We start from the raw sequence: 21,642 nt of genomic DNA on the forward strand, positions 1-21,642 counted from the left end.
CTCAACTTTTAATATTTGTTCTTCGTCACCTTTATGTCGCACTTTCTGCTCATGCAACAATAAAGAACTTTGTAACTCATCGAGCATTAATTGATCAAAGTCCTTGGACTCTTCAATCGAACAAACAACAAAGTTGAAATTCTCTGTTAATGTTCGAAGTATTTTTTTCAACGATTTTGACATCGTCCATGTCCTCTCCACAATATCTCATATCATTTGTTGTGACCATTACTCTTCCATCTTCATCTCCAAGGTTTCGAACTCCCTTCGAAGCCTCTGCAACTGAGCCGCCTCGCACTTGTGTTTCCTTGGTACTTCACTTTCATCATATCCCATAGTTGTTTTACAGTCTTCTTCTGAGTAATAGTCTTCAATATGGATTTGCCAATGGCCTGGAATAGATAATTCCTTCCCTTAAGGTTTTTGAGTTTTGGTTCATCCAATGCTTTCTGTTGTGCTGCTGGCAGTTGTACTCCAACTTTGGGTTCCTTGTAGCCCACTTCAATCACACACCAATATTCTTTTGAGTGAAGAAAATTCTCCATTAACAAGCTTCAATGATTGTAGTCCCCATCAAACATGGGCACATCTGGGGTTTGAAATTTTTTTGACTCAGCCACCATCTCTCACACACACTCGTGTTTCACTCCTTGAACTCTCACTTGTTTTAGTTACCCACTTCTTGGCCTCTTGTATTCGCTCTGATACTAATTGGCAGAACAAAGATAACTCAAGAGACAGAACAGAAGTAAGTTTGCTATGAGCTCCCAAAACGTAGTGATAGATGATATTCAAAAGAAAGGACGGCTTTAAATAGCCTACACAAGAAACAAAAAGCAGAAAATATAGGAAGAAAATCAGGAAATAGATTCTACCAGACTAAGAAAAATTCAAAACAAAAAAGCTACTGCAAATCGACTAGGTTTTATAACCTATTATCACGAAAAGACTAATTCTCTGATGACCACTTCCAATCAGAAACTTTAGGTATATAAAGTTAAGGGCATTAATTATCAGAATCCATCCATTATGTAAAACAAAATAAGAACCGTTGATTTACTTAATGCGATTTAAGAGATCAAACCCGAAATATATCAAGCATGAAGCATGTACTTAGGGGCCGTTTACCAAATACTTACCCGATAAGTGCTTATCAATAAAATTTAACACTATTATTTACTTACCAGGTAAGATTTTAGTCCACCAAAACGACATCACATGCAACAATTTACCCGGTAAGTGCTTACCGTGGTAAGAGTCATCGCCTTCACTTATCGGGTAAGACTTTTGGTCCTTCTCTCGCTCTTTCCGGGTAAAATTTTTGGTCCTTACCATATTCATCCGATTAGGTAATGTGACTTGATAAACACTTATCCGAATAAACATTTGGTAAACGCCCCTTTAATTTAATTATTCTAGGATTAATTTGTTTAATAAATATTGTTATATGAATCATGTCATTTTGGAAAAATACAAAAACGAAAGGTTGGATGACTCAACGGTGGGTAATATTTGTTGTGTTTTTGGAAATATTTATATTAACGGCTATTAATTTTTCCATTTGATTTGTTTGTTTTTTTTCCAAAATTAAATTTGTCCAATTATGCATTATTTAAATAATGAACTAGTATTCTAATATGTTTGGAAAACAACCACTATCATTGCATTTTCAAAATGGAAATAATATTATTTTATTATTTACAGAAATTAAATTAATTATAATAATAAATTTTCTTATCTATATTATATTATAAAGCATTTGGCTAAAACTCTTAAAAAACATTTTTTATGCACAAAGTACTGTTTATTGATGCATATCTATACTATATTATAAAGCATTTGACAAAAACTTTTAAAAACAATTTTTTATGCATGAATTCGTGTAACTAACTGCGGATAAATATAATCAAATAGAGAATAAACATATCATTTTAAAATATAAAAAATATAAAATATAATTAAAATAATTATCGAGTTCTAACAAAATAATTAATTATTATCTTTAAAAAAATTATATTGTTAAACCAAATATAAATTATTTCGTTATTAAACCTAAATTAAAATTATAATAAACAAATTGAATTAAAAAATTACACAAAAAAATAGGAATTTTAAATAGTTAATTTGATACTAATATCGATATATTTTTGTCAAATTTATATTTTATTCCAAAATAAAAACATTATCGTTTTTTCAAAATAACATAAGACCATATTATAACGTCGATTGAGATAAAGAATAAAATGAAATATTAAAATCAAGATGTATCTCACTGCATTGTACGAGTACCATTCTAGTTACTTAAAATTCAAGATTACAAGTAAATTGTGCGTAAGTACAATTTATTAAAGCTCCGTATTTGAATTTATGTAACTAACTGCAGATAAAAATAATCAAATACAAGATAAACATCTAATTTTAAATATAAAAAATAAAAATATAATTAGGATAATTATTGAGTTATAACTGAATACTTGATTATTATCTTTATAAAAAAATTATATTATTAAATCTAAACTAAATTACTTCGTTACTAAACATAAATTAGATTAAAATAAAAAAAATTGAATTAAAGAAATTACACAAAAAACAATAACTTTTAAATAGTTAATTTGATACTAATATCAATATTTATTTTTTCAAATTTTTATGATATCTTCAAATTTATATTTTATACAAAAAATAAAAACATTACCCCTTTCGCAAAACCATATAAAACCGTATTATATCAACATAAAAAAAATAACAAAACAAACCATTAAAATCGAAATAAGTCTCGATACATTGCACGAATACCCTTCTAATGTTATAAAAATAATAAACATTTTTAAAATTAAATTGATCAGAATAACAAAAACTTCAATCCAACTACAGTAAACTAATTATAGCACAAATAAATACCAGTATTTCAACTGTTAAAATACGGTATCAAGATATGTTCAAAACATAAAATAAAAAAACCACATCTTGTGCTTATAATTATAATTATGCATCTGGAGGTTTCATGTTCGAATTCAAAAAGAAATAAAAAGTCCATTTGTAGACAAAGATATTCAAATGTGGTGACTCCAAGCTACCTGTAAAACGGATGGTCACCCTAAAATTAATCGGTTTGTATAACGGGTAGAAATTATTTATGAAATTATATATTTATATAAAAAAATATCTAAATTACTTTAACTTTAATGATTAGAAATAAAGCACAAATAAAAATTATATAGCTTTTTTGTAAGTCACAAGTTGACACCCCACTAAAACTCTATCAACCTTGGTCGACAATAAATCGAAATAGCCGCCCAACTCTATTTGTCTTTTTTCTATTAATAAATTAAAATTACCACCATAATTTTTTATAATAACAACAAGAATATTCGCACAATACAGCGAGACACATCTCGATTTTAATGTTTAATTTTATTATTTGTCTATATCGATATTATAATACGAGTTTATGTGTTTTTAAGAAAGCAATAATGATTTTATTTTTGAAAAAAATATAAATTTGAAGATATCATAAAATTTTGAAAAAAAATATCAATGTTAATATCAAATCAACTATTTAAAAGTTCTAATTTTTTATGTAATTTCTTTAATTTATTTTTTATTATAATTTAATTTAAGTTTAATAACGAAATAATTTATTTTTGGTTTAATAATATAACATTTTATAAAGATAATAATTAAGTATTCTGTTAGAACTCAATGATTATCTTAATTATAGATTTTTTATATTTAAAATAAGATATTTATCTTGTGTTTGATTATATTTATCTGCAGTTAGTTACACGAATTCAGATATATAGTTTTAATAAGTTGTACTTACGCACAATCTACTTGTAATATTGAGTTTTACGTAATATGCATTAATAAACAATATTTTACACATAAAAAATGATTTTTAAGAGTTTTTGTCAAATGATTTATAATATAGTATAGATAATTAATGATATCATTATACTGATAATTTTAACAAAGATCTAAAATCTTACCTGGTAAAAGACATAGCAAAGACCGAAAATATTACCTAGTAAGTGAGAGAAAAACTATTAAACGGTGAATGTTCGAAGATTAAAAGATACTTACCAACAATTTATTTTAACAGTTAACAATTTTACCCCGATAAAATAAATAAGAATGGTGTTATTGCTTTAATTACTTATATATATTTGAAAATTTTGATCATTAAAAATAAAATTTATGTCATTGGGGCCCACAACTTCCAAGAAACCATAAGCTTCCATAGTTCTATAAAAACCCTACACAGACTCTACAAACTTATAAAGTGTGTAAAGAAGAAGCTTCGTGGCCACCAATGGCTTCTTCCACCACCCCTCTGATTACTCCTCATGACCTCGAACGCCGGCCGGAATCCACCGGATCTCCGTCCGGTGGGTCAACCACCGGCAAGGTCCTCGCTGGTTTGTTGGTTTCCATGCTGGTCCTTTCATCTTTGGTCGCTGTAATTCATAACCAGTTACAAAAACCAGAAGGAAGTTCAGGATCACCGGAGATTGAGGTGAAACCGTCGTCAAGAGGGGTGGGGTGGCCGGAAAAGATGGTGGGTGCGGCTGACAGCGTTGAATGGCAACGATCTGCTTACCATTTTCAGCCTGATAAGAACTTCATCAGTGGTATGTAATGTATTTGCAGCCATAATTTTGTAGTTTAATTTAATTAATGGAATTAAACTATTTACTAATTAATTTTTTTTTATTGAATTTGTTTATGGATGATTTTGCGGAACTTCACTACAGACCCTGATGGTACGTATTTTCCTTTTATGAAATGTTGAATTTTGTGAGACAAAGCGGTTGTTTGTTTACCTCTTAATAGTTTCATTAAAAGACAGATTTTGAATCGTTAAGAGATGAATCTTGTTAGGCAAAAAAAAGTCTGCCTCTTAGTGGTTCTAAAATACTCTGAATGATTTTGTATCTCGGGTCTCCCTTAACCATTAAGCGCCATGATTTTATTGTAAACAATTATATTTCATTTTGTACTATATCATGAGAGCCTCTTAATCATTCTGATCACTTAATCATTCTGCATCGAACTATTCAGCAACTGTCAAACAACCCCTAAGTATTTTGAATTTTTATGGTGCAGAAATATTAGATAATTTTAATTGTATTAAATATCCATATCATAAGGAGCTCCATTAAATATTTTGAGAATTTAAAAACCAGTATTTATGATAAATGACGTGATAAAGTATTTATAATTAACATTATAACATATATATATATATATATATATATAATTGATAAATAGGGTTGGATTTACGTGAGACTAGCCTGTTTTCGTGATATCACTTTTTAACACTTGAACTTCACAGCAAAGGCTGCGAAGTTAAAAAAAAATCGAATTTTCACAGCAAAACACTGTGAATGTTACTTTCACAACATTTTGCTGTGAAATTTCAAGTATAAAAAAATGGTCTCACGAAAACAAACTGTTCTCACGTTAACCCGAGTCTTGATAAATAATATTCTATCCTTAAATATTCACAAAATAAATGGTTTCCAGATTTTTAAATAGAACTACCACCGGAAAAAAAAATCACCGGCGCCCCTTTTTCCGGCGGCCAAATCCGCCGGAAATCCCTTTTTCCGGCGGATTTGGCCGCCGGAAAAAGTGGGTTTTTTGGTAGTGAGAGGACGCTCTCAATTTCTAAAGCGTCCTAAAAGACCTCTTTATAAGTCTTAGTTTATAGGACAAAAAAAATAAAACGCCATATCTAAAGGCGTTGTAATAAGTTTATATGACGTTTTTTGACGTCGTAATAAGTTTTTTAGGACACTTTTAATATAAAGCGTCTCATTAGCAACTTTATAGGACACTATTTCAAAAACTGTCATATAAAAATAAATGTACTATAAAAATTTGAGTTTATAGGACACTTCCTTAAAAGTGTCCTATGAAGTTATTAATGCGACACTTTGTATTAAAATATCCTAAAAACTTGTTAAGACGCTCAAAAGCGTCATATAAACTTATTACAACACCTTTAGATATGACATTTTATATTTTGTATCTATAAATTAAATTCTAGAAAACGGTCTATTGGAGTGTACAACATCTAATCAAATACTAAAAAAAGGTTCCCATATTTGAGACTCTTATGGTCATCTTAATGATTATTTATTTGTATAAAGTATAATCATACTAAGAGCATCTTCGATAGGAGGTTGTTATTTTTGTATATTTTTTATTGTCACGTTATTTTCAACTTATCAAATTAAGAATCTAAATAAAATTATACAATCAAGTCTTTAAGAACCTCTTTTGTAAGTCCATGATATATATATATAACATAACTCATTACCTCCCTTTGAACATAAATCATGGTTCTGATACCATTTGTTGCAAGATCGGTCATTATGTCATTATAATTAATTATAATAGAAATATATAAGTGATGTAGTAATGAAAAGGCAAGCAAAATTATGAAAAGATACCGTTATTGATCAAACAATCTTGAATACATTTGTCGTTAAGACAATTTGAACATACATCTGGAACAATGATAAGATTGAAATCTAAAGATTTTGAACATTGAGAAGTAGAAAATTTGAGAGAAGGTTGTTTAGACATAACATTTTATCTAAGGGTTTTTTTTTATTAGGGTTTTTTCGGATGCCTTTGAATGAAAACTTCTATTTCCTTTTATAGATAGATTCTTGAATAAATGAGCGGCACGTTCCTTCATTTTGAGCAATTATTGGATATTTTAGACTTGGAAATCGGTTGAAGAGCCATCTATTATTGCACTTTGAGAGCCATTTATAATTGTACTGACATATGGAATCTTTTGACTCTAATGTCTCTTTGGGAATAGTAAATGCCATATAGTCTTCTTTTGAATAGGAAATGGCATATGAAAAACTCTTTTTGCTTTAATGGCTTTTTCTTGAATAGTAAACCTGCAATTATTTGATAAGATAACAATTTTGAACATGATGTTGTCTGAAATACCAAAGAGTGTATTTAATATATTTTGATAAGATATATTTTAATAAGATACAAAGAATTGCTTACAAAAGCAATAACCCAACACACACAAAACTCTTGAAGATTAAAGATCTTTATAGGGATCTTGAGCATCTTGATATAGATTTTGAGAAATTTCTGAAATGGTGTTTGAACTTGAAGGAGAGCTTTCTTGTTTGATTTCTTGAACAAGTCTTTTAAGCTCTTCTCTTGAATCAACAGCCAAAAATTGATTAATTTCGTCATTTTCTTTATTTTGGCTTGATGGTGATACAATGGAAGCCGGAGCATCAAAAGTGATTGAATAATAGTCAGAACTCCTTGAATAGTCATCTTCTGCAATTGATCTTTAGGAAGTTTTTCCCACCATTTTACTCTAGTAATTCTTTGTAATAATGGAGGAGAAGAACTATTTGCAGCAACGACCTTAAAGGTCCATGACAAGATCCATTGTATTTTGAACAATACTGTAAATTGGAGAAGATACTCAAACTCTATGACTTCTTGAACAAAGATTTCTTTAAACTTTAAGGGTAAATGAAGAAGTCACAGAGTTTGAGTATCTTATCAAAATACTTTAAGATTTCTTTAAACTTCTTAAACCCTTCATTTACCCTTAAAGTTTAAAGAAATCTTTGTTCAAGAAGTCACAGAGTTTGAGTATCTTCTCCAATTTACAGTATTGTTCAAAATACCATGGATCTTGTCATGGACCTTTAAGGTCGTTGCTGCAAATAGGTCTTCTCCTCCATTATTACAAAGAATTACTAGAGTAAAATGGTGGGAAAAACTTCCTAAAGATCAATTGCAGAAGATGACTATTCAAGGAGTTCTCAACTATTATTCAATCACTTTTGATGCTCCGACTTCCATTGCATCACCATCAAGCCAAAATAAAGAAGATGACAAAGTTAATCAATTTTTGGCTGCTGATTCAAGAGAAGAGCTTAAAAGACTTATTCAAGAAATCAAACAAGAAAGCTCTCCTTCAAGTTCAAACACCATCTCAGAAATTTCTCAAAATCTATATCAAGATGCTCAAGATCCCTATGAAGATCTTTAATCTTCAAGAGTTGTGTGTGTTTGGGTTATTGCTTTTGTAAGCAATTCTTTGTATCTTATCAAAATATATCTTATCAAAACATATGAAATACACTCTTTGGTATTTCAGACAACATCTTGTTCAAAATTGTTATCTTATCAAATAATTGCAGGTTTACTATTCAAGAAAAAGACGTTAAAGCAAAAGGAGTTTTTCATATGCCATTTCCTATTCAAAAGAAAACTATATAGCATTTACTATTCTCGAAGAGACGTTAGAGTCAAAAGATTCCATATGTCAGTACAATTATAGATTGCTCTTAAAGTGCAATAATAGATGGCTCTTCAACCGGTTTCCAAGTCAAAAATATCCAATAATTGCTCAAAATGAAGGAAACGTGCCGGTCATTTATTCAAGAATCTATCTATAAAAGGAAATAAAAGTTCTCATTCAAAGGCACCCGAAAAAACCCTAATCACAAAAAAAACCCTTAGATAGATTGTTATGTCTAAACAACTTTCTCTCAAATTTTCTACTTCTCAATGTTCAAAATCTTTAGATTTCAATCTTATCATTGCTCTAGATGTATGTTCAAATTGTCTCAACGACAAATGTATTTAAGATTGTTTGATCAATAAAGGTATTTTTTCATAATTTTGCTTACCTTTTCATTACTATATCACTTATATATTTCTATTATAATTATAATGACATAACTATAATAACATAATGACCGATCTTGCAACGAATGGTATCAAAGCCATGATTTATGTTCAAAGAGAGGTAATGAGTTATGTTATTTATATTAATATATATATAAAACTATCAAAATGTCTTTTTACACCAAGTTCAAGATAACAATCAAGATTCTTGTACAAAAATCAAAGAATATAAGATTCTTACAAGAAACTTTCACTTTTTGTTTATAAGAACTCTTTTTGACGATAGTTCTTATAAAAACCTTCACTTTTTATATATAAGAACCTTATATTCATAATGCTTTAAGGATGTGTTTGGGATCGCTTATAAAAATAACTATTGACTTATTACGATGTAACACCAATAATAAACACTTTTGATTATTTAGATAAACAGCTTGTATCAATGTCAAATTGGTAATAATTTGAAACATGAATTTGGTTGAAAATGAAGTGTGTAATTTGGCAACTCAACTGAGTGAAATATTGGAATGAATGGCAGGTCCATTATATCACATGGGTTGGTACCATTTATTCTACCAGTACAATCCTGAATCAGCCATTTGGGGAAACATCACATGGGGTCACGCCGTCTCCAAGGATCTCATCAACTGGTTCCACCTCCCATTAGCCATGGTTCCCGATCACTGGTACGACATCCAAGGCGTCATGACTGGTTCCGCCACCATCCTTCCCGACGGCCAAATCATCATGTTATACAGCGGCAATGCCTACGATCTCTCTCAGCTCCAATGTCTCGCTTATCCCGTCAATTCCTCCGATCCCCTTCTCCTCCACTGGACCAAATACTCCAGCAACCCCATCCTCTTCCCTCCTCCCGGCGTCGGTCTCAAAGACTTCCGAGATCCGTCAACTCTGTGGGTCGGACTCGACGGTAAGTACCGAATGGTTATGGGATCCAAGCACAACGACACCATCGGTTGTGCCCTAGTTTACCACACCACCAATTTCACCCATTTCGAGCTGTTGGATGAGGTGCTCCATTCGGTTCCGGGTACGGGTATGTGGGAATGTGTGGATCTTTACCCGGTATCCACCACCGATACAAACGGGTTGGATATGTCGTATCATGGGTCAGGTGTTAAGCACGTGCTGAAACAAAGTGGGGATGAAGATAGGCATGATTGGTACGCGATCGGGTCGTATGACCCGGTTAAGGATAAATGGTATCCGGACGATCCGGAAATGGATGTGGGTATCGGGTTAAGATATGATTATGGAAAGTTTTACGCATCGAAGACCTTTTATGACCCGAGTAAGAAAAGACGGGTCTTATGGGGTTATGTTGGAGAAACGGATCCTCCGAAAGATGACCTCATTAAAGGATGGGCAAATATTTTGGTATATAAAAAATTAAATTATAATTGTTTTTTTAATAAAATAATCATCGATTTTTTCAATATAAAAGAGAAAATAATTGGTTTTTGGAGGATAAAAATGTCAAATATTTATTTACAGAACGTTCCAAGAACCGTGGTGTTGGACACGAAGACGGGAAGCAATTTGATTCAATGGCCCGTTGAGGAAACAGAGACGTTGAGGTCTAAAAAGCATGAATTTAAAGATGTCATGTTGCATCCTGGATCATTCATCCCGCTTGATGTAGGCATGGCCACACAGGTGATAATGCCTGTTTTCCTTTGATGGGTATCGTTTAATAAAGTATGACGATATAACTGATAAACTAGTCATTTTTGATAAAAACCGACTAATAAACTAAATAACAATGTGAAATGAACTATGACCTTAGTGGTGATATGAACTTGCATTATATTGGCCAATGGTTACAGTTAGATATAAGTGCCTCATTCGAGGTTGACAACGAGATGTTGGGTGCAACCCTAGAAGCCGATGTTCTGTTCAACTGCACCACAAGCGAGGGTTCAGCCACGAGGGGTGTTTTGGGACCGTTTGGGCTTGTGGTTCTAGCCGATGCAGCACTTTCCGAGCAGACTCCTGTGTATTTCTACATCGCGAAAAACATCGATGGCACCTCAAGAACTTACTTTTGTGCTGATGAATCAAGGTTGTTTATTAGCTTCTTTTTTTTATTCTCCCGTTTTTGCCCTTCTTTCAATTTACTCAATTCAACTTGATGCAGATCATCAAAGCTTTTAGATGTGGGCAAAATGGTATATGGCAGCAGTGTTCCTGTACTCCATGGTGAAAACTACAACATGAGGTTACTGGTACGTAAAATCTCTAGAACTCGGGTTTTGAAAACGAAACTAAGGGGGAATTTGGTACGCAAAAAGGCATGACATGGATAGTTCAGTAATTTACCAATTTTGTCTCATCTCTCTGACTTTTGTTCCACCAATTTTGGTAAAACAAAAGAAAATGTCTTTTTGTCTTGGTCTAATGTCATGCCAAACATGGGACAACAACTTTTTGTTCAGTCTTGTCCCGTTCTGTCCTGCATACCAAATTCACATGAATGTGTACCTGTAACGATACACATGTTCATAAATACTTACATATGTGTGTATGTATTATACCAATGAATGCAGGTGGACCATTCAATAGTAGAAAGCTTTGCACAAGGAGGAAGAACAGTGATAACATCAAGAGTGTATCCTACAAAGGCAATCTATGAAGCAGCCAAACTATTCTTGTTCAACAATGCCACTGGCATCAGTGTTAAGGCATCTCTCAAGATATGGAAGATGGGTGGGGCACAACTTAACCCTTTCCCTCTTTAGATGGGTTCAGTTTTTGGGCAATCAATGGGTTCACCAGGGGCATTTGTGGTAATTTGCTAAGCTTCTTGTAGTAGGTGTAAGCATATAAATTCGATTATTCATGTTTTCTTGTCTCAAATGTATTTCGGTAGTTTGCGTATTTCACAAATTTGACAAACGTAGCATTTAGGACATCATAGGGCACCGTCACCTCTTATGACTTGATAAAACGCATATCTGCTAGGCAAACAAACCAAACGAATACAATATATCCCACGTGAAAGTGGAGTCCTGGGGGTAAGATGTATGCAGATCTGACTTCTACCGTAAAAGGAGTAAAGCAGTTGTTTCCTAGAAGACCATTGTTAGCGAGAAGTGTGTGAAAATGAAAAAAAAAAAAAAACAAATAAGCTAAGATTCTTCAATGATGATTTGCTTTACTAAAACTATGCAATGATACTTGAGAAACATAGGTTTGTCACCTGATCGACCTCCATGCAACTAGCATAAACGGTTTATTTGTGGCGTTTAGTCGAACACCTTGCAGTCATCTCCAATAAGGATGATCCTATGTACATAATAACACGAGCAGCCCCCACAAACATATCTAAATTAGACCCAGTTCTTGTGATGACAGGATGAACTGGTTTTCTGAATTAAAGCAACAAATTAGGACTAAACCAAGCTCTTGTAACTATAGGATGAGCCAGTTTTCCTAGGAAAGACGACGATAAGTAACTGCAACAAAGGAAGAAATGATGTTTTCTAAAAAAGGGAACAATTTGGAATGACACTCAGATGTTGTAATGATGGGATGGATCAAATTTCCTTTGAAAGGCAATAACTTTGAATCAAACCCATTTCTTTGATATGACAGGATGAACTAGTTTTCTTAGGAAAGGCGATGAATTAGAATCAAATCAAACCCTGTTCTTGTAATGCTAGCATGAACCAGTTCTGCTACTAAAGGCAACAATTTGGAATCAAACCCAATTCTTGAACTGTTAATAGTCTCATGTCAGCTAGATTTGAACCATTTCTCCTCTATATATGTTGGAACCTCCGTTCTCTTTCTTCAAGGACTCTTTTGGAACATAATTTAATGGGGTTCCACATATTGTAGAGTGAAGGTCTACCACTCTAAGGACTCGACACTCGGGGCAATTTGTACTCTTCTAGCTCCTCACTGGTCTACCCCCTCTCGACACTTTGGGATAATCTATGCACGTCTAGCCTTTGTTGGAGGGGACATGTTAGAGTCTTACATTGGCTATACTTGTATCATTTCTCCTCGATATATGTTGGAACGTCCCTTACTCTTTTCAAGGGCTGTTACCTAATTGGGGTTCCACATATTCTCACAGTAACAATGGGATTAACTAGTTTTCCTAAGATAGGCACCGATGAGAGTGTAACAATTCCATTAAATTCAATTCTTGCAAACGAGTGAATTGAATTCCAACGAACACTAAAATACAAGCTCTAAAAATGCAGACAGTTTGCACAACAGATAATGTCAAAGCATTATTGAACTGTATAGTATTAATCAATCTATTGTGATAAGAACTTGCTGTAGTTAACACATATTTTCTTGTGCTGCACATGTAAATTCCCAGAAAAAATCTAAAGAAAGAAAGGAATGACAAATTTGATATGGAACTTGAGGAAATTGTTGTTCATTTACAAAACAACAATTTTGAATAGTTTTCGAAAACCTTTCGTTGGGGGATCGAAAGGTTTTACCTTTTTCGGAACAATTACTCCATCTTCCGGTAGTCATATCAGCACTCCACTCCATACCCTTATCTCATTCCTACTCTAATGTCTCGACATATTCTTGATTCAAATCTATGAACAATCTGCGCTCTACACCTGAGGAATGTGATGATGAATCATCAGAAGTTCTTTGTGATGCCAACGACTCGATTGTTGGTCTGTGAAATGCTGATGACTCGTCAGATATTCTATGAGATGCTGATGACTCGTTGGAAATTACGTTAGTGTTAGATGTCGAAACAACACTGGGAGGTTGACCTGTAAATAGCATAATCTGTTCAACTGAAGAACTTTGTTCTTCTTTTTTAGAGATATCTTGAACTGGTTTGGGGGTGCGTTTTTTCAGGTGGGTGTGCCAATGGTTTTTGATCTCGTTATCGCTTCTTCCTGGTAATTTTGCAGCAATGGCTGACCATCTGCAAAACAACACAGAAATCTTTATATGCATAACGAAAACAATTCAGACAAATTCAAATATTTTGACCAAAGTCTAACACATCCTTATGCCATCTGACTTAACGAAACCCTAAGATAAAGGCCTTAACATTGATTTATTCGAATATGATTTCAGAGGTCAAATTAGGATTGGATCACGTACTTGTTTCCCATATCCTTATGATATTTCTCGATTAGGTCTTCTTCTTCTTTACTGAAATTCCCGCGTTTCACGGTCGGTCGAAGATAATTCATCCAACGCAATCTACAACTCTTGCCACATCTAGCTAACCCTAATTAAAACAAAAATCAAATAACAGCAATTCGATCAGAAACTCAAAATTAAACATCAACAATTTAGCAAATTCATCAATTACACAAGATAATAATAGAAACACAAACAAAACATCAGATTGAACTCCATTTTAGTTTTACAGTGAGCCCTGATTGAAATCACCACACCAATTTCTCCTCCATTTTCCACGAATCAAACAGTTCTCCGTTCAGAATAAACAAATCCTTGGAACTCAAAGAGATATGAACAACAGTGATGGATGAAAACGGATCATACCGGCATATTTGGGAAGTTCACGCCAATTCCAATGGCCATATCGGTGAACATAAGCTCTTAATTGATCATCTTCTTCTTCGCTCCAAGCCCCTTTCTTGATCCCATTTTTGTCAACGCAAGGTGCTCTCACCATTGTTATCCAGATCTCTCTTTGACTCTCTCCCTCTGTGGCACTGTTTCTCTCTCCTCAGCTGCCATGGTGATGAGTTCAAAGTCTAAAGGTTAGTTAGCAATCAACATCCATTATTTTAATGGAGATATTTACACTCTAACCACCTCATTTACGTCTCAAACTTATAAAACACCCCTTAGTTTTGTTAGATTGACAATATCAGTCCTCACTTTGGGAAATATGTGGCGGCTTTCCTTGCCAACTTCTCAATCCCAATGGACAAATCGTTTGTCTCTTGATAAATAATTATTTATTTATATTATTTTTATCATTAATTTTTTCATAAAATAACGTTAAACTTATCAAACTTTGTATATGATATTGGGATACTAAAATGGTAACCCACTACCTATACAAACATATAATACTTCTTAAAATTATATTTTAACCAATAAATAAATAAAAATTTATTTTTTAAATAAAAAATCACATACCTTAGGGACAGACCCAAGAATTTTTGATATGGTAACACCACATAAAACGGTTGTACCTTCTAAAACAAAACGGTTGCATCTTTCACCAACCTAATTTTTTTACCTTACCACGGAGAAACAATAGGGTGACACGTACCACCCCAACCACCCCCTCTGGGTCAGTCCCTACATACCTATTAAATATTAATGACTCCATTATAATTGAAGTTAACTTTAGGGTTGGTGAAATTGAATTGATATTTTCAAATCCCTTTAGGCCAAAAAACCTTTTTCGCAATGTCGACACAAAATAAATAAATAAATTAATTAAGTCAAACGAATTATATTCTTTATAGTTTTTGTTCTTTTTGTTTCAATATAATAAACTTTTTTTTGTTTTTAGTTATCTTTAAAATATTCCAAATTAAAATAATAATCACACAGTTGACTGATACTTGTTACCCATTTCATATTTGTAAGAAACAACTTACTGATATTTTGCTTCATTCATATATTCCAGATGTTTTTCATATTTCAATGTGTTTAATCAAAATATTTTACATGGCATATCTTATCAGGTGAGAACAATGTATATGTTATTAAAAAATAATGTCAATTACTGACTGTTATCATATACTAAAAGAAAACATTTTAACCTAACATGAAATACATGCATGACTAGTAATGTACCAGATTTTACATAAACCAGCCCCAGACCATGTATGGGGGCTGACGTCTGCCCAGCCCCGAAGGCACCCCTCTTTTTCAAAAGGATTCGCGGCATGTCAAGCCCTGGTAAGGTTTATTTGCTTATTATGGAGGAATATTTTGGGTACCAACTTATGAAATTACTATAATAATAATAATAATAATAATAATAATAATAATAATAATAATAATAATAATAATAATAATAATAATAATAATAATAATAATAGGTGTTTTTTGGAATTAATCAAAATTCGAGGACTGAATAGTTATTTTAAGAAAGATACGGGGACCAACTGTAGTTACAGGATTAATAGGGGCTTTTTGAGATCTATAACATTGTTTGGGGTTATTCCGGTAATTATCCAGGCTCGTTGCACGTGCTGAACCGGCCAAGTTATTTCGGCTCACCAACCAACTTCTATTCATTATTTGACTTTTCCTTTTTTGTTTTCAATAAAAACCGGTTATTCACCGTTTGCCGGTTCAACTAATAATTATAAAAAAATATCAATAACATCTTATTATGAATAAAAAATACAATGTTTTTAATGAGTAACGTGTTTTTAAATATAGTAGAACGGTACTCGTGTAATGCAACGAGATACATTTCAATTTTAATGTTTTATTTTATTGTTTCTGTTGATGTTATAATACAATTTTATGTGGAAATCGAAAAAACGATATTGTTTTTATTTTTTTAATAAAATATAAATTTGAAGATATCATAAAATTTTGAAAAAACATACATCGATTTTTGTATCAAATTAAATGTTTAAAAGTTCTTGTTTTTTTATGTAATTTCTTTAATTCTATTTTTATTACTAGAATGGTACTCGCACAATGCAACGAGATACATCTTTTTTTTAATATTTTATTTTATTTTTTGTCTGTTGATATAATATGATTTATGTGGCTTTGAGAAAGATAATGTTTTTACTTTTAAATAAAAATAAATTTGAAAAAATATATTGATATTAATATCAAATTAACTATTTAAAAGCTCTTGTTTTTTATATACTTTATTTAATTTATTTTTTTATCATAATTTAATTTAGATCAAATATTGAAATAATTTATTTTTGGCTTAACAATAAATTTTTTATAAAAATAATGATTTTGTTAGAACTTGATAATTATCCTAATTATATTTTAGATTTTTTATATTTTAAAATGAGATGTTTATCCTCTATTTGATTATATTTATCCGTAGTTAGTTACACAAATTCAAACATGAAACTTTAATAAGTTGTATTCATGTTTAATTTACTTGTAATCTTGAATTTTAAGTAATATACATCAATCTACAATACTTCATGTATAAAAAATGGTTTTTAAGAATTTTTGTCAAATGATTTATAAACAGTATAGATAATAATATAATTCTTTTAAAAAGATAATATTTAGTATTTTGAATTCAATGATTATCATAAATATATTTTAGATTTTTTATATTTAAAATGAGATAATTATCCAGAATTTGATTATGATTATCCATAGTTAGTTACACTAATTCAAACATGGAGTTTTAATAAGTTGTAATATGCATCAATAAACAATATTTAATACATAAAAAATGGTTTTTAAGAGTTTTTATCAAATGATTTATAATATAATATAAATATATCTAATATAATATAATATATGAAAATAATTCATTTATATGTTTGTTATTATTAACTTAGAGATTTTCAATAACACTTTTATATTATCACTTGTTTACAAATTGCAACCATATTTTTTTGTTACAACAAAATGAAAATTATTATACATCCTAAATTAATTAATGTAGATGAATAAACTAAAATGACATTAATATCAAACTTAATTCGTCTCTTTATAAATAAAAATTGTAAGACCCGTGATTTATGGGTACATTTTTAGAATTGATGTATTGTTACGAGCCCTTGGAGGTCATACCTTGAGTGCAATGCATTGGGTCATAAGAGCTTATGGTATGGGCGATTCCTAGTAGAGAAAAGTGATGTCGGGAGCGAAACAGAAAATCCCTCTACTTATCCCGCTACTAGGCCACGGGAAAAGTCGCGCGACTCCCTGTTTCAACAAAACAGCTTTGTGGACGCGGACCACTTTGTCTGCAACTAAGGTTGCGGGAATGCCCAAATCGAGATACCCCCAATTTTTGAGCTAGGGTTTGCTCATCTTCAACCATTTAAGTTCTCTCTCGATTTTGGGTCTTTTTGGAGGTGATTTTAGAGATTTTGGGTGTTCTCTGGGAGCAAGAGAAATCTTAGCTGTTGAGGATTGAAGTCAACATTTTAGAGCTTTCGGTTAGGAGATTTCAAACTCTTGAAGAGGAAAGTTCATTCAGTATTTTGAGCTCTATTTTTAGGGATATTTGTGGATTTAAAGCTAGTATCAATGTTTGGTGCATTTCTAGACATAAAATGTGGTCTTGAGAAGATTCTTGAAGATCATTGCTTATGGGCATCAAGCTTTCACCTTTGGAGGCTAGAGTTGGGTTTGCAACCAGATTTAATTTAATCTAGCAAGATGAGTTCAAATTGATTTGTGAAAACTTTGTACATGCTAAAAATGTCTATTTTGGAGTCTTACGATATTTTATTAATATTCAACAAATGTGTTCATTATCAGAAAGGTTTATATCTCTGGTGCATTTGATTTTATAAATATTAAGAAATACATATATTGGGATTTTTGGATATATGTTATATAAAGTTTGAGGATTTTGATGATTTATTCGTCATATAAGGATTATTTGATGACAATGCATTTTGATATATTGCTGTTACGAATCATTCAAATAAGATGCATGATTTAGTTTTGTTGACTTTTGTGGTATTTTGGGTCATGATATGTATTAAATTATTAATAAATGCATTTCATTTTTTATTTGTGATTTAAGTAACATCTTTTCCTAGTTTTACTATTTTTATATTATATATGAAAACTGATTAAGCTCATTAGACGTTAAGTCTAGCCTTTTTTATTTACCGACATATGTATCAGGTCCTCGTTTAGGATTGTTACTAGCGACACTGTGTTGAATTAAGTGCTAGTTAGAAGCACGAGAATAATCTAGCCAATTTGTGACGTCTTTCATACTTTAAAGATAGCGATGGCTAATGGGTTTTAGTAACGTCCGCCCTTGAATATAGTCTTGTGTAATGTTCTGGAATATAATGTATTAATATTAAAACTTAAATTATCATTATAGGTATTCAACTGTCGGAACTCTGTTATTAGAAAAACAAGAAAAGGGGCAACAGTGGAGGTTTGTCAGTATATTATTGGTGGATAGGAAGTTTGAGAAATGGGATTCATTTATTTTCTCAATGGTCGTTTACTAAACTCTTACCCGGTAAGTACTTACCGAGTAATTTTCCTCACCAGATGAACATGACAAATGCCAAAAATCTTACCTGGTAAGAACGATGATAAGGATGGAGAGTCTTACGCGGTAAGCGAGGGTGACGACTCTTACCCGGGTAAGCGTTTACCAGGTAAATTGTTGCATAGAATACGTTTTGATGTACTACAATCTTACCCAATTAAATAAATTAAATGGCCCCTTAGTTAATTCCTATTTTGATAAACATTTTTAGACTATATGTAATGTGTTGACCAAGGAAAATTGAACGTTTGTTATATTAATCGATAAAATCATTATTATATGAAATAAGAAATGAAACAAATTTCGTTGTGTTTTGTCTTCATCAAAATACAAATTTATCATGAATTACCAAAAAAAAAAAAAAACCGTAAGATAATATGAAATCATTGTATAATTACTTATATATAGACGAATGATCATACGAGAATGAGAGTTAAAGTGAGAAGCGTAAAAAGAGATCTAAACTATTGATCACATTTAATCTCAAACCCACCATGCTGAATTTTGTTTGATACGGAGATTGATCAGGTGTATTTTGGTGCATCTCATCTTAATGTGCATCCAAAAGTGAAGATCATTTTTTTATGTTTTTCAGCTTAACTCTATTTTTTACAGGAACCCAACCCTTTATATATTAATTAATCTTTTTATAAGATACTCATGGAAATTCAAATACTATATAAAAATCATGTTACAATTATTTTTTAATTGTTTTTCAAAACTAATTGTTGTAACCATCTATACTATACTATAAAGTATTTGACAGAAACTCTTAAAAACCATATTTTATGCATAAAATACTGTTTATTAATTCATGTTACTTAATGTTCAAAATTACAAGTGGATTGTGCGTAAGTACAACTTATTAAAGCTCCATATCTGAATTCATGTAACTAACTGCAGATAAACATAATCAAATACATGATAAACATCTCATTTTAAAAATAAAAAATCTAAAACATAATTAGGATAATCATTGAGTTCTAACAGAATACTTGATTATTGTCTTTATAAAATGTTATATTATTAAACAAAAAAAATTATTTCATTATTAAATTATAATAAAAAAATAAGAACTTTTAAATAGTTGATTTGATATTAACATTGATATATTTTTTTTCAATTTTTTATGATATTTTTAAATTTATATTTTATTCAAAAAATAAAATCATTATTGTTTTCTTAAAAACACATAAAATCGTATTATAACATCGACAGAGACAAAGAATAAAATAGAACATTAAAATCAAGATGTATCTCGCTGCATTGCGCAAGTACCGTTCTAGTAAATTAAAAAAACACAATCAAATCAAATTTGTCAAATATTAACCTCTATGAACCAAAACTTGCAATTGTTACAAAACCGATCGACCGTGGCATATTATCGAACGAGCCATGCATACTGCATAGAGAGCAAGATGCCAAAACCCATCGGTGATCTTACGTGGGGGCCACGTGATTGACAAAATTCCGTTTTTTACAAACCCATTTGAAACCAATTTTGGTATTTTTCACATGAAAAAAAGTCGTTTTCTACGATCCATAAACTATATAGTCAAAACTAAGTTTCACCATCTATATATTTGTGTCAACTGTAAATTGAAATGTCAAATGGAAACTTCCACCGTATAAATAATAAATTTAACATTTTTTTATATAAATTTATCTTAAAAATTGTTATAAGTTTTGCTAACATATCTCAGATATTACTTCTTATTTAATATTTTCTAATTTTTTTTATTGAAATCTAAGATATTTATAGATGTATGTACGTATTTTTGTTTAAAGGATACTAAAAGAGTACTATCACAATGCAACAAGATAAATCTCCATTCTAATGTTTAGTTTTTATTATTTGTCTTTATTATTTTATGTGGTTTTGAGAAAACAATAATATTTTTATTTTTGAATGAAATATAAATTTAAAGATAGCATAAAAATTTAAAAAATAAATAAATCGATATTAGTATCAAATTAACTATTTAATAGTTTTCGTTTTTTGGTATAACTTCTTTAATTCAATTTTTTGTTATAATTTAATTTAAATTTAATAACAAAGTAATTTATTTTTGTTGAATAATATAATTTTTTTATAAAGATAATAATTAAACATTATATTAGAACATAATTGTAACACCCCTAAAATTCATAATCCGAATCGCTGAGAGCCCAGAGCAAAAATAAAATTTATCCAACAAAAGGAATAATATGGCGGTTACAATCCGGCTAATCGAGAAGATAAATAACAACCTATTAATCTAGAACATTCCAAATCTAGATTAAAGACGGGGGTTTCTATCAGTCTCCAACAAAGTCGAAATATCCAAACTGCATCACGCGAGAGAATTAAAGGCTAAGATTACAAAGAGTATTTCGACGAACCAACGCTCCTCTCATCCCTTTAGAGCCCCACCGCTAAAGRAACCTAAAAGTAAATATAACAAGAAAGAGAGAGGGTTAGGCTTACGCCTAGTGAGTCCAAACAAAAGAGTTTAAGTAAACATAAAGGAACATATATAAATATACATATGTAAATAGCTGACGTAACTTTAAATAGGAATAGAGACAGCAAGRCCTGAATAACTCGGAGTGGAACAATAAAACATCCGAAGATGACGGGGGAGGCCCGATTTACCGTTGATTATGACAGACACAAAGTAAATCATAAATCAACGTTATAGAGCATCACTTATAGGTTTAAAAACCATCGACATCAACCAAATCCAGTCATTTAGTCATTCGTGATCATAAGCTCTTTG

General features: G+C 31.1%; 2 protein-coding genes across 2 annotated transcripts; one reads left to right on the plus strand and one right to left on the minus strand.

Annotated features, from left to right (window-relative positions):
- The first annotated feature begins 4,300 nt into the window (after positions 1-4,300).
- LOC112508837 (beta-fructofuranosidase, soluble isoenzyme I-like) lies at positions 4,301-11,601 on the plus strand. Its single transcript, XM_025113634.1, has 7 exons — positions 4,301-4,631; positions 4,755-4,763; positions 9,233-10,092; positions 10,210-10,371; positions 10,542-10,777; positions 10,853-10,940; positions 11,262-11,601. Exons 1-7 carry the CDS (start codon positions 4,313-4,315, stop codon positions 11,451-11,453), a joined length of 1,866 nt encoding a protein of 621 aa, XP_024969402.1. The 5' UTR covers positions 4,301-4,312; the 3' UTR covers positions 11,454-11,601.
- Positions 11,602-12,971: 1,370 nt separating this feature from the next.
- Positions 12,972-14,431, minus strand: LOC112509932 (transcription factor MYB4-like). The gene is made up of 3 exons (XM_025115144.1): positions 14,215-14,431; positions 13,807-13,936; positions 12,972-13,624 (listed from the first exon to the last, which is right to left on the minus strand). Exons 1-3 carry the CDS (start codon positions 14,345-14,347, stop codon positions 13,246-13,248), a joined length of 642 nt encoding a protein of 213 aa, XP_024970912.1. The 5' UTR covers positions 14,348-14,431; the 3' UTR covers positions 12,972-13,245.
- Between the last annotated feature and the right edge of the window lie 7,211 nt (positions 14,432-21,642).

Source organism: Cynara cardunculus (genome assembly GCF_001531365.2).
Source record: "Cynara cardunculus var. scolymus isolate 2C chromosome LG 3, CcrdV1, whole genome shotgun sequence".
In the NCBI taxonomy this organism is placed as follows: domain Eukaryota; kingdom Viridiplantae; phylum Streptophyta; class Magnoliopsida; order Asterales; family Asteraceae; genus Cynara; species Cynara cardunculus.